This window comes from Poecilia reticulata, linkage group LG21 (genome assembly GCF_000633615.1).
Source record: "Poecilia reticulata strain Guanapo linkage group LG21, Guppy_female_1.0+MT, whole genome shotgun sequence".
Lineage (NCBI taxonomy): Eukaryota > Metazoa > Chordata > Actinopteri > Cyprinodontiformes > Poeciliidae > Poecilia > Poecilia reticulata.
Genome location: NC_024351.1, coordinates 3,922,747 through 3,938,293, shown reverse-complemented (window position 1 = coordinate 3,938,293; position 15,547 = coordinate 3,922,747). Strand labels below are relative to the sequence as shown.

Below are 15,547 nucleotides of genomic sequence, written 5' to 3'. Positions count from 1 at the left end.
AAAAAAAAACGAGAAACCATTCAGAAAAGCTGAAAAACAACAAATCCCACTCTTAAATATGAATCATTAAAAGCCCCTAAATAATTTGACACTAATGCAGATGAGTTTCTGACTGGAACTGTCCAGATTTAGTAAAGTTTTGAAAACATAAAGTGTCAACATTTTACATATTTCATTATCAATGTCAATGCCAGTAACTAAATATAAAGAAACACAATGAAAAAAGGTTAATTTACTCCAAATAAGTAATGAACACAGTTCCAGTTGATGCGCTGCTGCAACTCAACCTCAGGGGACATTTTGTATTTAGGTAGAAATTCAGGTTTTGGGTCTTTGGATGCAAGTCAGAGYTGCAATACTATTCCTTTAGGTTGCCATGTTGGGTTTTTAGATATATATATATACATTTCTGCTGCATGCTAAATCAACCTAAAAGTAACCACACGCTGCTGTTTAAATCTCTTATCTCTGCCAGAGTTAGTCACTCAGCTTGTGCATTCCTCTGGTTTCTGCTGACAGGAGCARCATTTTTAAAAATAATGCCAAGGACACATTAAAAACTAATAATCATTAATAAATCTAATAAATCATTACTGATATAAATTTGTTATAAAAGTATTACTGATTGCACTTTAAAAATGAGGTAACTTTATGTTATTAAAGGTAAAGTCTAAACAGTAATGATTTCTTGGTTAATATCAAGTTGTCATAACAAAGACATTTTGATTAATGTCAACTTTGTATTAAAAGTGTCATAATTTACCGAATTACGCTTTATGACAACAGTCATAAATATTCATGAAGGTTTATTTACGTTCATGTACAGGAGTTATGTCATGTTTATGAAAGTGTCATGTCAGTCTTATTCACCCCCCTTCAAATAAAGTGTTACCGATTTTGTAATTTTGTCATCTCCATCATTTCTCAACTCCTTTAATTCATTAACTTGATTGCATAACAATAACTTGGGAACAGAGTGAACAGCAGGCAAGTCAGAAAGTTAAAGTTTAAGATGTGTCTGGCAGACGTCCTCCCACTATCAGGATTATGAAACTTTATTCCTGATAAAGGTGGGATGGGGAGGAATAAAGTTGCAGCATCAGAGGAGTGAAGGGAGCGGTTCATATCTGCGCTGACTGCAAGCATTTATGAGTCACAATCTGATTGGAATAATCGCCAAGAACAATAAAAACTTAAGAACTTGACACCTCAACTCCAACGTTACCATTTATTTGTTCCTTAACTGCACAGAATTGAAGTATATAGAAAGCCAAAAGTCCCACCTTTGTGTTTCCTAATTTTGATGGGAAAGAGTTTTCGTCCGTTGGTGTAGATGATGATTTTACCCAGGATGCATAAAGAGTGAACAAAGAACGAATATTCAAGATCCCTCCTGGTAAAAACGCCTCTCTGTGGCAAACCTGAAAGCAAAATGACAAAAATATGAATAATGTCTGAGCTCCAAAAGTCCAAAATTTGCTAGTGAAAAATTTAAATTCTTAGATCAATCTAAAAAATGTTCAAGTCAAAACGTTTTAACTTTTGGAAATGTTCTGAGAAATTCTGAAATTTCCAAATATTTTTCTAAAAAAAATTCTGAGATTTATCAAAATGTCAATTTTTTTTTCCATTTACAATTTTGCAAACTCAGAAATTTCAGTTTTCTGGCAAATTTTTGACTCTTGGAGGCCAGAAATGTCCTTGTTTTTTTAAAGCCAATGGCCCTAATATGGTGTTGTAGTTTGATGACCTGTTGGTGCATTTTGGACCTGCACAATTTAAGGTTGGTTCACATGAACCGCAGCGTTAACCTTGAAGAAGAAATGATCGGTTTACACCCCGTTTTCCTCACCAGGGTCAGTGGAGTCCTCCACATGAGGTTCAGCAGCCTCACTTGAGCTGCGTTCAGAGGACTCACTGAAATGTAAACACTGTTGAAGAGCCGATACAATCTGGAAACAAGTAAAACAAAGAATTTTGAAAATGTAAAGGCCATAGACAAGAAGAAGCAGTCCACTTTCAGCAATAGAAGCTGGTCAGGATGATTACACAACCGTACATCTTTGAAAAGCTAAAGAAGAGCCTCCTGCACAGCCAACAAAAACACAGAAAGTTTTTGTTGACAGTAAGTCAACAGCTAATGGCTCCTGTCTTTTCCAGCAGCCATTGTACACCGCATACAGCAGCAAAACCAGCTGACCGAATGTGATGGAACTCAGCTTGAGTTGCTAGGCAATGGGCGGAATTCCTGCTGAGGTTGCTAGGTAACGGGACAGTGCGACTGAACATTACAAAGGTTTTTGAAACGCCTCACTTTTCAGACAGGAAAAACATGAACTTATTACCCAAAAAAAACAGCTAAGTGGTTTTATTAAAGACTTGAAGCAAATGTAAGAATAAAAACGTGTAAAATAACAGGTCCCTTTCATATTTTTCACATTAAATACATTTCCATGGGTGACGCCTGTTGCTAAATACAACCAGTCATTAATTTATTACACCATAGAGTGATTATGTAACAGCTCGAGATTTGAATGACTGAATCACTCACCAGAGTCTTATATTTTCTCTCAAGGAGCCTGAGAACCACCGTCCTGCTGTAGTAGCCATGCTGAGAGAAGAAAGAAGAACAGGAGATAAAAATATGCAGAGGTGGGTAAAAATGTGCTAAAGTAAGGACATTTTTAAAAAGTAGCCATACAAGAAATCACTCAAGAAAGAATAAAAATGGTCAAATGCTGAGTAACTAATGAAAACCATCATTTATCATTTAAAAATTACATCATCAGACAGATCAAAATGGAAAGTTATGTGGACATTTTCATATTTTAAGGGCCAAAATGAAAATAATTAATATAAACAACAAAATTAGGCAAAATTATTTTTTCCAAACTCGTTTCTTTCTTTTACAAGTCTAGTGAAGTTTTGGTAAAAACAAGTTTGTCCATTATAAAATTACTCAAATAAAAGTAAAAGTACAGCGCAGTGAAAATACTGCTATACGTACAATATTTCCAAAATGTTACTCAAGTAAATTTAATTAGTTACTAGATAGCAGTGATTATATGTGCAAAAGAACATTTTTAAAAAATCAGATGGTTCATACAAACCATCCATTTATTGAACCAGGTGGCTTTAATGTCCAGTATGGACAGCAAATGGACCGGTTCCAGCGTTTTCTCTGTTCCAGTTGAGCCATGGTCGTGATGGGAGGACAAAAGACAGAAAGTGCTCTCTATAATCTCCTCCATGTATCTGAAGGAAGATAGAAAAACATTGAAAAACTTCACAGTTTGAGTATTAAGAGAAAATTAACTCTGACAGAAACCTCACTTCTCTGGGTGACGGATCCAGAAGGTCGTCACCTCCTTCTGGAAATCATTCATCAGTCGAATCTGAGACGGGAAGTTAAACATGAAACAAACGTTTCTTCAAGGTAGGAGGTTGCTAAAGATGTTGGCAGCACCTGTTTGAGGAGACGACTGATCTGAGGACTGTTGATGTCAACAGCAGCTGATCTGGTTGGGAAGTTTAACCTCTGAGACAGAAAAGCCGATTCCAGACTCTTTGCTGCTCACACAAAGATAAAAAAGTGACAGCATTAACCTGCGAGTCATTTTACCGACATCAAGTTTAATTTAAAATATTTCTATGTAAGGTGTGAGAAAAGAGGCCGACCCAAGCTGGTGTAGATCTCTCTGGTCACGTTTAGTGGCGATGAAGAAAAGCTTTTAGCGAAAAACTGCAGCACATTTTCCTGATGGAGTGGAAACGACAGAAAAGTGTCAGAAACACACAGGAGAGAGAGTCTTGCAAAAGTTTAACATTTTATCACTTTACAACCACAAAACTCAATGTATATTTTCTTGCAACATGATATGAGTTTATAATAATTTAAAATGGGAGTAAAGGGGTATCTGATGTTGCTTTTATTTATAAAGCTCATTTTGATAGAAAAAAAAAAGAAATTTCTGAAATCAACCTCAAAATTTCTGAGTTTTTGTTGTTGTTTTTTTTGCAAATTCTCGACTTTTCATACTTGAAAATTTTCTAGAAAATAACATTGAAATTTCTGAGATTTCCTAAGAATTTTTTGCTTTTCAAACTCAAATGTTCAAGTTTTCTCAAACACTTCCAAGATTCTCAAAATTTTAGTTTATTGTCATAAATTTGCCTCTTTTTATTTTTTTCTGTCTACACTGGCCCGAATGCACCAATGTGGTTTGATGACTTGTTTGTACTTGTGAATCTGAAGAATTTAAGGTATAAAAAGGCAAAATATTGTGCAGAATGTGTTTTCTATTTAACATATTCCTGTCCCTTTAGTATCGTATCAATGCATCTAGGGCTGAAACGATTCCTCGAGTGATTCGAGTACCTCGATTATTAAAATTCCTCGAGGAAAATTGACCTGCCTCGAAGCTTCGTTAATTTATGTTTTATCATTTAGCGCACCGTGTTTCAGCCGGAACATTATTTGCGTTGCGCGGAGCTCTGACTTCCGCCTCTGAGTTGTTGACGGAAGCTACGTGTTAGCGGCATAACGTCCAACCTTCAAGTTCGGCCCGCGGGGATTTTACTGATTGGTGATAATTCCGGGTTTTCATCGTTTTTGTGGGACCAATAAACATCCTTAAAATGACCGGCGCGATGCCGGGAGTTCGGCAGCCTTTCTGCTCCGGAGCTGCTGGTTGAACGGCGGGAAGAAGCTGAGGAGGATTTGTACAGGTGAGCGGAGAGACTGAACACGGCGGGCGGCTGAGGGTTGATGCTTACAGGGTAAGAGCAGCTTTACGGACGAACCGCACAATAAACTTATATCATCTCGGTCTGAACAAACGGGAGGCGGAACATGGCTGGTAGATGAGTTTCTGAACGGAGGAGCCGTAAATATCCCGTATTGCTCCCCAGGTCTACAAAAAAGTAACTGGTAGGGAAGCTCAAAGGTGGAAAAAATAGACTGATGTTGATATCCGACAGTAACACTGGTGTTATGGAAGATTTACCAATATTTTATTTCATAATTTTTATCCGATTACTCGATTAATCGTAAGAAAAGTCTATAGATTACTCGATTACTAAAATAATCGTTTACAACAGCCCTAGATGCATCTCTAACTGAGCCCACCGGACTCTCAGGTGTGAAAACATCCTAATCGTATTGCATGAACATTTCGCCTGGTCGGGGACTCACGCTGAGGTCGGGTTCGGCGAGAGCGGAGCAGAGGTTCCTGCGCAGCGTGCTCCAGCTCTCGCAGCTCAGCACGTCGGACGGAGGAGCGCAGCAGAGAGCCTGCAGAGCCTCACATCGCACCTGGACAGATTCACATCATTCAGCCAGAACAACACAAACTGTTCGTCACGCCGACGCCGGACGCTGTAAACGATGCCCCATCGATCCAGCTAAACACAAGCAATTCACTCTGAAGAGCTCAGATATAAACAAAACTCAATTAGGCGTGTACATTTTGTTGGCTCATATTTCTTAATGATCTCATTGAACTTTAGATTTACGGAGCAAACGATCTGTTTGGTTTATGAGTCAAACTGTGGAGCTTTCTAGAACATTTTCTCTACCTCTTTCGGTTTGCTGGAGTCAAGTTTTTCAGCCAGAACCTGCAGCTGCTCCTGTCGGATGAAGGCGTAGCTCTGGAAACAGAAAACAATAATCAATCAAACGGATTCAGTTATGGATTACAGGAAAAGCAGCATGAGAGAGTGAAGACTTTCACTCCTTTTGATATTAGAGTTTAAATGTCTTTAAAAACTTAATTTAGGGGTGTCCCAAGTGCGGTTCGGGGGCCATTTGTGGCCCCTGAATGGCAGAAATGTGTCTCCCCAGCCTGGGTTGTGGATGCAGATGGGCCTGATAATATAACAAATTTTTCTTTATGATTAATTGTCCCAAAAGTTATTTCTATAAACTATAACACTGCTGTTTTTTCCAAGTAATATAATGGTTTATTAATCCAAGAACACTTTGTCAAAGATCAATAAACTTTAAATTCTAACAAACATTTCAAACTGAGACTGGAAGACATTTCAAATATTCAAAATAAATAAACAAAACAACCAATAAAATTAATTATGAAGTCTGTAAACAAAATTATGATTTAAAAAAAAGCTAGTTGAGATCAAAGCACCAGACTGAAGACTTTTATCATCCAGTTTTTGTAGAAAGAGAGAAAATAGAAAAACACTAAATCATTCAAATGGAAATTATTGATTTTAATTCAATTTATTATGCGATTGATTGATTTATGGCGACAGGCCTAGACGCACATGGAGACTTTTTTTTTAAAGGAGGACAAAATTAAAATCTTCTCTCAAAAAATGTTAGAAACAACACAAATCGTTCATCTTTTAAAAAGAAACTTTCTGCTTTCTATTTAATTTAGTTTAATGGTAAATAAGACCACATTTATTCATTAACTTATACACTAAAGTAAACTTTTAAAGCTCCTAAATCTGCTTTTGGTTTTACATTATTTTAAAAAAGCTAAGAAAAGATCAGTTGTTTTTTCAGTTGAGCCCAAAATAAACGAGTAGAGTGGTTGACGTACTGGTTGCAATAAGGAAAATATGCAAAAAAAAACAAAAAAAACAACGATTTACATTTTCATTTCATGCAAAAAATCTGACTATTTTATTTGTTTAATTAAATAATTTCATGCTTATTCTTAAAATTCAATAAAACATTTTGTGGTTTTAGTTTTTTACATAAAGTTTGGACACCCCTGACTTAGTGAAACATGAGAATAAAGCAAAAGAACAAAACAAAATCCGTAACGTCTCATTTGTTTTGCATGTCTGACCTGGTTGAAGGAGGAGTCGCTGTCTGAGCAGTTATCAGCGAACTGGCTGTTGGACTGGCAGCGTTCAATCTCTCTGTGCATCTCCTCTTTTCTCAGCTGGTCCTCGTCAAATTTGGTGATCAGAGACTCTACGGCCACCATCATGGTGGCTTTTAACGTCTGCAGCATCTGATGGCACCTGGCACAGAGAGGGGAAGCAACCCGATAAATAACTCGATATTAATCAGCTCCAAATATTCAAAATAATGTTTAAAATTCAGGGGATTAAATTAAACTGTGTTCCAACATAAATGCATTTTATGTTTTGGTTTATAACAAATAAAGTTTAGAGCAAAATTAAGTTTACTGCCAGCTGGTGTGCAAAGATTATTTATACTAAACTATATTTTTACATCTTTGTTGACAATGGAGTGTTAGGATCAAATAAATTATTTTTTATTTTATTATGAGAATAAAGTCATAAAAACATGTAAAAAATTTTTTTAAATAATATAATAAGTTGTAAATAAGGAGAATAAAGTAGTAAAAATACATTGCGTTAAAATAATCCATGAATATAGTCATAGTATTCCCAGAATAAGGTTGTAAAAAGGAGATTAAAGTTGAATTTATTGTTGTAAAAATACAACAATAAACTCATATTGCCTGACTAAAGTTGTAAAAAAGGATAAAGTTGCAAGATTACAAAAATAAAGTTACAACAGCACAAAAATTATTACCAGCATAATGTTATATATGACAAAAAAAGCCATAATATTACATCAATAAATTGTGAAAAATGAGAATAAAGTTATAATATTATAAGAATAAAGTCATAATAAACAGGAATAAAGTGACAATATTGCCAGAATAAAATCACAATAGACAAATAAAGTCATACAATAATGTTGAAATAATAAAATACTGAAGTTATAATATTAGGGGAATTAATTAGTAATTTTAAGATAACTTCTCCACAAAACAATCATTGAACATTAAAATGAGGAATTTTGAGCATTTTGTGAACTTACACATTTTATAAATAAGGAAATGCTTCATATTTTAGCACTTGAACAGTAAGCAGAATATTGTGATTTGTACTCACTGAGCTGAGTCTCTAGTTCTCCGAGTCACGGCTTGAACTGAGGTGTCCTGTCCGGGTCCGACTGCATGTTGTCCTCCTCTGGTCAGGTTCTGCAGCTCATCCTCCACCACCGGACCCAGAGAGCTCTCCACATGCTGACGGAGGTATCGGACGAACTCATAGCTGAAACAAACAAAGAAAAAAATCACCTCTTATATATTAATTTAAACCCAAAAACAACAACCACCACGGCAAATGTGCGCAAATATTTGTCTATATTGTAAAACAGCAAACACAATTTCATAACTGCGTTTGAAATGAAATTAAAATCACGCGTGAATAAGCTCGTTTTAAGTCATTAAAAATCACGGCGGCGACGGATGAAAACAGTTACATTAGATTATATTCATAATTCAGTCGTGGCGTTAGCAATAATCCTCCATCGGCCAACAGGAAACATGGCGTCTTATTCAGGCTTCAGAGCGACAAGAGCGGTTCCGGTTAGGCGGCGGTTTGGGGAAAATGTGGTCGGCCATTTTACAAGAGCTACGGATTCAACACGTTGCAATGAAGCAACTTTTTATGAACTAAAAAAAAAAAACACTAACTACCTACTACTTCTTGTCGTCTTCTTCGTTGTTTTCGCCAGTGACATCGGGCTGTTGATCACGTGACGCGAACACGAATATTTCAATTCGGCCGAAAAACCACGGAATCGAAGAACATGAGTTCTTTTTTTTCTAAATTAGCGTGTTTCCATTAAACGAACTTATTTCTGTTATTACAGATTGCGTAGTTCAATGGTTACTGAAGACTTACTTGTGGAAATTCTTGTCGGTCTCCTCCAGGTGGAGGAGAATCTCCTCGGCACATTCAGTGGACGGCGCTCCAGAGATCTTGTCGCTGATGCTTCTCAGTAGCTGCTTGAGGAGAGACTGTAGTTGCACCTCATCGCCAGCAGAAAGCTGTGACATTGTTGCAGCTGATGGATGAAAACAATAATTATGAAGGGTTTGTTTTGAGATCCAATCTGCGTGACGTTTGTCTGTTGGACAATACTGTAGGAAATCTACTTAAAGGGGTCATATTATGTATTTTCCAGGCACATATCATTTTATAATACAATCAAATAATTGTATTATTTATTTATATCCTTTTTGGTCTTTAAATTGTAAATTTCCACCTAACCTTATGCTCTGGTCTATCTAATAATGCAATGTTAAAATATTAAACAATATTTTGATCAGTTATTCAGTGCTTAAGTAGACATTTTTACCAAATGCTCTTTTACTCTTGAGTAATTTCTTGGATGACTACTTTTTACTTTTACTTGAGAAAAATTATGTTGAAGTAGTGCTACTCTTACTTGATTATAATTTTTGTATTCTACCTATCTAGGAGTATAAGTATGACAAACAATAAAATATTTCAGATTAGAAAAAAACCTCTAAACATAATGCAAACAAAGTGCAAGTTGTGATCTATAGGAACAGGGTTTCAGGAAAACCTTATTTTAACCACAGATTTGTCTGATATTATTGAAAATAATAATTAGTGTTAGAACATTACAAAACTGGTTGAAAAAAGTAAAATTCCTCCTTGGAGAAAAACAGTGCATTAGACCATCATTTTGACAGGAGAATAAAATTCAGATCTATTTGGAAATTGCAAAATCTGCTAATAAAAGAGTCTTTTTCTTTTTCTGATTTTAGCATTTTGTCTTAAACAAGCAGGGAAACACAGTACTGTTGCCAGCAGCACAAATCAAGCAGTGTATAAATTTAGTTATCAATTTCTTTACTCTCCCACAATCACTAATTAAGCTTTAGGGAAAAGAATAGCAATAATTTATGTAAAAGTTGCTCTGCTTGTTTCTAATTTGCTGAAGTCAAAACTATTGCTAAACACATTAGAACAAAGTTGGTGTGGTCTACACTTTCTGTTTACTTTTCCATTTGATAAGAATTTAATTAATATCATCGTTCAATTTATTAGTAATTTTAATTTATTTAAAGGTGGTGGAGCTGGCAGCACTGTTACAATACAGGTTCTGGGTTTGAATCCTGTCCTGGGTCAGACCAAAGTTTATCAACTCAATGAATAAATAAAGCATTAAATAACATAATGTGATAACTTAAATATCTTTTTCTTGTAATAAATGCATGTTTAAACTTTTGAATGATACAATTGATCATTTTCATTGCAAAACAAACAAAAAAATTCCATATTTTAAAAATAAATGTAATATATTCAAATACAAAATGCAAAAATAAGAATGTATACCTAAAAAAATATAAACAATGTCAAAATATCTGAAGACATTGTTAAGTTGATGTTTGTCTAACTGCGTTGCGTGCAGAATGTGCTACACCTCTTCTTGGCTGTGAATTACTGGGACATGAATTGCTTAATTGAGTCACTAATTTATTTCTGTATTCATGTTTCTAATTCTGGCTGTTCTGGATCGTCACATTAGCGCATCTGTTTCCTACCGCTGCAAAACAGACTAATTAGTTCATCTTCAACAGGTGTGGGACCTGCTTCCTTTTACAGCACGAAACGCTTTTTTTATGCAATTAAATGACATCCAAGCCCACGTATCACCGAGTAGGCTAATAAATGTTTCAAGGCCCGATATGTTTGCTTATATTATTAATAAACTATGAAGCTAAGGCTGCAAAATTTGACCTTTCTTCATCAGCTAAATGATGCTAATTGCTACAACGCGGCTAACCGAGGGCGAAATTAGCTATATTTTTGCTAAATTAACAGTTAAATACTGTAAACCTTAAAGCAGCATTTAACTACAGAACGAAATATATCACAGACGTGTGAAAAATAAGGTGTATTTACCTTTTAAAGAGCCAGAAATCGCCTTCTAGCATCACTGGCCATAGACAGCCATGTCTCTATGGAAACGGCTACTCCTCGTTTGGGAGGAGCGTTGTCTTGTGTTTAGGAACCGCCGAAAAACACAAATATTTGCCTATGAAATATGACTGGGATGATTCATTAATTACTGTAATGTAGTGGAGACTCAAATGTAAAAAACAAATTTGTCTTCATTTTAATTGCTGATAAAAAACGTGTACTTTTATTTTACTAAAGTAACTTGCTCACCATTTGAGTAAAATCTGGCGGATTTGCTGAGGGGTTTTGAAAGCAGCACGGTTGATGTATGTTGTCACGTGACCCAATGTTTTGTTTCTGTTCCGGATGGCTTACATGAGACTTTTCTGCTTGCCACAGCGTGTGTAAAAACACAACTTTGGTGAAAACGTGACTCGATACAAATTTACATTTTACTCTTCTTTCTCGTGTACCTGTTAGCTTTACATCCAACCGTCTCCTCGTTGAGTTTTAACTCACTACTAGGTGTAAATAACAATAATATAGCGTGTGTAGCATGGCGGTGGCTGTGGACAGCTTTCACCTTTTGTACAGAGAAATTTCTCGGTCTTGCAGCTCTCACTTCGAGGCTCTGGCCCTCATCGGAGCTCTGTACGCGGCCAGCAGAGCAGTTGTCCTGTTGAGGGACTGCTGCACGGTGGTTAGGGTCCATTTCCTGCCGCGGATGATGCCCAGCGGGAGGCTGACCCAGAGATACGGGGACTGGGCTGTTATTTATGGTGAGAGGAGACAACAGCAGGTTGGCATTGCAAATATAGCAAAAATATTTCAGCATGAAGAAACAATTAAGCTTTTATCTAAGTTGTGAAACCAAAAAAGCAATACTTTAACACTATTTAATGTACTTAAAATATATAAAATAGACACGCCAAATTTAGTGGTAGTGTTATAGCCTTTCAGCCAGCTGACTGGTAGTGCTTAGCAACATATATTAGCAGAAGGAGTAGCAATCCACTATTCTCATACAGGAAAGGCAAATTGGAGCGTTTTTTAAAAAAAATTATTTTTAAAACTTAGATTGTAATTATGAGTGTTAAAGAATTTGCAGTAAATATAGAAAAGTATCAAAACTGCAGTATGTAACTTTTATAAAGAATGTTTTTCCTTTTTTTTTTACACATTTGTTAAAAATGTCACCAAGTCATCACAGTTTATGAGACTGATAATCTGTGAAAAGATCCTTCCTCCCTGTCTGAAGAAATGCACCAATCCGACCAAAAACAACCAATCAGGGGCGGGAGGAGGTTCTTAGTGCTGTCAATCAACCTGTACCCACTGCTAAATGTGCTAAGGGAAATGAAATGTTTGAATTCATAATTCATCAGAAAATATCTTCTGTAGCAGAACTTATCAAAGAACTAAAAATATTCTCTCGCTGTGAAATCTGTTTTTTTCCAAATCCAAAGCAGGAATATAAACGTTTTCCATTAATAAGTAATATTATTCCGACTTTGATTTTATTTTATCACTAAAGTAAGTCTGCTGGGTTTGTTTAGGAAGGTAATGACGGTAAAACGAGGTTTTTATTTTGTCTCTGCTGACAGGTGCAGCTGAGCCTGTAGCCGGTGCTTATGCAGAGGAGCTGGCTCGAAGCGGCATTAGCATCATCTTCATCACTCAGGACGGCTCCTCTGTAAGAGACGCCGCTTCCTTCCTCTCCCAAACCTACAGGGTGGAGACCGCCGTCGTCACCGCCGACTTCTCTCTGGGCCAAGCGGCGGCCAAACCTGTCGCAGAGGCCTTGAGGGGTAAAGACGTCGGCTTCCTGGTGAACTGTATGGACGAAACGTCGGCTTCGCCCCGGAGCCTGATTGAAATTCCCGAGCGGGGCGTGTTGGATCGGGTGAACAGGAACGTCGGCGCCGCCACTCTGATGGCGCGACTGGTGCTGCCGGGGATGGTGGAGCGCAGCAGGGGGGCGGTGGTCAACATATCCTCAGGCGCCTGCTGCAGACCCCGACATGGAAGAGTGACGCTCTCCGCCTTCACTGTAAGATAAACACCTGAGAGACGCATTGATTTAGCAACAACAAACCAATCCAACCATTAACTTCATCTTCACTTTCTCATATTTGCACTATCGTCACTTTTCCCTCCATTCCAGGGATACCTGGATCATTTCTCAAGAGCTCTTCACTTTGAGTACAGCGACAAAGGGATCTTCATTCAAAGTCTGATTCCTTTCCAGGTAAACCACCGATATGGCAGTGGTTCCTTTTTAATTTAATTTAATTTGAACATTTTCTGTATTTAACTACCGGTATTCTCCTTTTATGATTTTGTTTGATGTACTGCTGACTTTACCTGATGCCTGTGAAGTCTCTGAGTGTTTAGCAAAGTGATATACAAATTAAATGTATTATTATTATTATTTATTGTAAACAAACCATATTTCACCTTTCTACAGATCACAGAAAGAGTTTCAGGGTTAAATCCTTTGTAATTTATCAAACTGCACATTTTAAGACATTTGCAATTTGGATATTGTTGTTTTCTTCTGTAAACAGAATGAATATATAGAATATGGTGCAAAAGTATTTAGAGAGGCAAATATTTAATTGTCTTGCTTCTAAACTCTAAAATGTTCAAGGCAAAACTCAAATTTTGAGATTAATCTCAGAAATGTTCTAGAAAAATTTGGACAAACTCAAAACTCAGAAAAATGTTCAAAAGTAAAAACAAATTACATTTTTGAAACTCAGAAATGTCCAAGTTTTTCTAGAAAATTCCTGAGATTAATCTCATCTGAATATAAAGGCATGCCACACTTTGCAGTTTTTTGTTTTTGTTTTGGTTGTAACATGACAAAATGTTACAACCAAAATATGTGGTTGTAACAAATGTTTTGGTTGTAAAAAATATGCTTTTTCTTTCTTTATGTCTCTGCATCAGTGATGACTGTCCACTTTTTCTACATTGCACCACTTCTGTGTATTATTTCAATTTAAAAAAGCTTTTTGCCCAGAAATAAAACCTGTTTATAAATGTGTAAAGTTTCATTTTGCTGTTTGTATTTCAGATATCTTCATCATCCTCAGCAGAGGGATGGTTTGCTCCGAGCCCGGAGGTTTACGCTCGTCATGCCGTTTCCACGCTGGGCGTCTCCACCAGAACCACAGGCTACTGGCCTCATACACTCCAGGTTTGACTCTTTGTTATTCTGGTTTATATTTGAGTCTTGACTCAATAATAACTCATTCTAAAGCGTGAAGCGGGTCTTTTGTTTTTCTACAGTACGGACTCATGAAGTGCATTCCTGAGTGGATCTGGATCCTCGGCTCGCGGGTTTTATTCAGCACAAGCTAAGAGCTGAAAAGCCTCTTACTGGATCACGTTACACAAGAATTTAGTTTCAGTTTCTTCTGACATTATTTATTGAAATTGCCCTGAAATAAACAAATAAAACGTATTTATTTAAAGCAATAAGTAGGGATAATAGATGATCATTCTTCTATTTAAAATTATAAGTTAATGTAAAATTCTGTGTTCAGAAGAATCCAAAATAGTTAAAAGACGGAGCCAGCAGCACTACGGCAGCCCAGTGTGACCAAAACATGCCGGTACTGAGTTCATGAGGAGAACAGGTGTTTACTTTTTGAGTTGCTTTCTGCGTGATTTAAACAGATTTTGAAGTGTTGCAGAGCGACGCTCCGTGTGCTTCCTGCTTCCATAGACTCGGAGCAAAGCAGGATTTGGTTCATGAGGAAAAAGATGTAAAAATCCAGGATTGAGCCAGCAGAGATCAGAAAAACAGGCGTCCATTTTAAATAAATAAAAAATGCAGAGTGGATTAGAGTAAATATTACTGCAGGGAAGGATGGATGGATGAATCTGGATGGATATTTACAGTATTTACACAATAGAAGAGAGTTTAAAGTCTATTAAATATTTTTATATTTTCTTTCATCTATCCAGACATTAAATTCCTAATTTTTCTCGTCTGCTTCTGTCAAACTCAAACTCAAAGTTCTGTCAAACAGAAAGAGACAATATTAAAATTATAAAACGAAGCTACAAACACAAAGCAATAATAATAATTGGTATTATTAATTATTATATATCACTGGGTAAAGCAGCTTAATGTAGCTCCTGTATTAAAACATTTCTTCATAATTCCTGCAGAATGCCGTGTCTGTAATATAAAAGCTGTTATTGTGTCTGTAGCTTATCTGCCCAGTGAAAACAGAGGCTGGTGTGACGACAGAGGAAGTGCTGCTTTTGTTATCAGTTCTGCAGTGAGCTTCCAGTAACTCCTGAAGGAAAGTAAAAATGACTTTCTACATTTAATAAATGTAGGTTTTGATTTCCGGCTGTTGTGATTATAGCTCAGAATTTGACCAATAAAACTTTTTCCAGTCAAACATCAAAGTCTGAGTCATTGCTGTGTTCGTTTCATCTTCCTGCTGCCGACGCCTGTTTTATTTTTAGCATCTACTTTTACAGATTTAACCCGATCAATATATTGTTGGCCAGAATGACACATTTTCCCTGTGTTTACAACTGGAGGTTCGTGTCAATGATTCACACTGAGGAAGCAGAGTTCAGGTTCCTCTGACCCGGGTCCAGCCAGAGCAGTTCCTAAACCTTGTAAACAAACCTGAGCAGCACATAAACATGCTACTGCAGGATCGACCTCAGAGATCTGTGATGTCACAATCTGCGTCAGCATCCTTCAATATAATCTGTCGAACATTAAAGAATCAGTCTGGAGATCAACAGAACTGCTGTCTGCATTTCAAACTTCATAAAATATAATAAA

The 15,547-nt window shown here is 36.6% G+C and overlaps 2 protein-coding genes across 2 annotated transcripts in view; one reads left to right on the top strand and one right to left on the bottom strand.

The window, feature by feature from the left end:
• The window catches only part of tbc1d32 (TBC1 domain family, member 32), a 70,493-nt gene extending 59,677 nt beyond the window's left edge, over positions 1-10,816 (bottom strand). Inside the window, exons 1-13 of the mRNA XM_017302113.1 lie at positions 10,732-10,816; positions 8,698-8,860; positions 7,900-8,061; positions 6,816-6,993; positions 5,578-5,649; positions 5,195-5,314; positions 3,679-3,757; positions 3,467-3,570; positions 3,334-3,395; positions 3,111-3,255; positions 2,552-2,611; positions 1,853-1,952; positions 1,284-1,421 (exon numbers count right to left, since the gene is read on the bottom strand). Coding sequence (XP_017157602.1) covers positions 1,284-1,421; positions 1,853-1,952; positions 2,552-2,611; positions 3,111-3,255; positions 3,334-3,395; positions 3,467-3,570; positions 3,679-3,757; positions 5,195-5,314; positions 5,578-5,649; positions 6,816-6,993; positions 7,900-8,061; positions 8,698-8,852 — 1,375 coding nt within the window. The 5' untranslated portion in view covers positions 8,853-8,860; positions 10,732-10,816. The remainder of the gene's footprint in view (positions 1-1,283; positions 1,422-1,852; positions 1,953-2,551; positions 2,612-3,110; positions 3,256-3,333; positions 3,396-3,466; positions 3,571-3,678; positions 3,758-5,194; positions 5,315-5,577; positions 5,650-6,815; positions 6,994-7,899; positions 8,062-8,697; positions 8,861-10,731) is intronic.
• A 242-nt stretch (positions 10,817-11,058) lies between these two features.
• On the top strand, positions 11,059-15,151 carry hsdl1 (hydroxysteroid dehydrogenase like 1). Its single transcript, XM_008397247.2, has 5 exons — positions 11,059-11,507; positions 12,333-12,778; positions 12,893-12,976; positions 13,808-13,930; positions 14,023-15,151. The coding sequence occupies exons 1-5, from the start codon at positions 11,285-11,287 to the stop codon at positions 14,092-14,094; spliced, it is 948 nt and encodes a 315-aa protein (XP_008395469.1). The 5' UTR covers positions 11,059-11,284; the 3' UTR covers positions 14,095-15,151.
• The last annotated feature ends 396 nt before the right edge of the window (positions 15,152-15,547 follow it).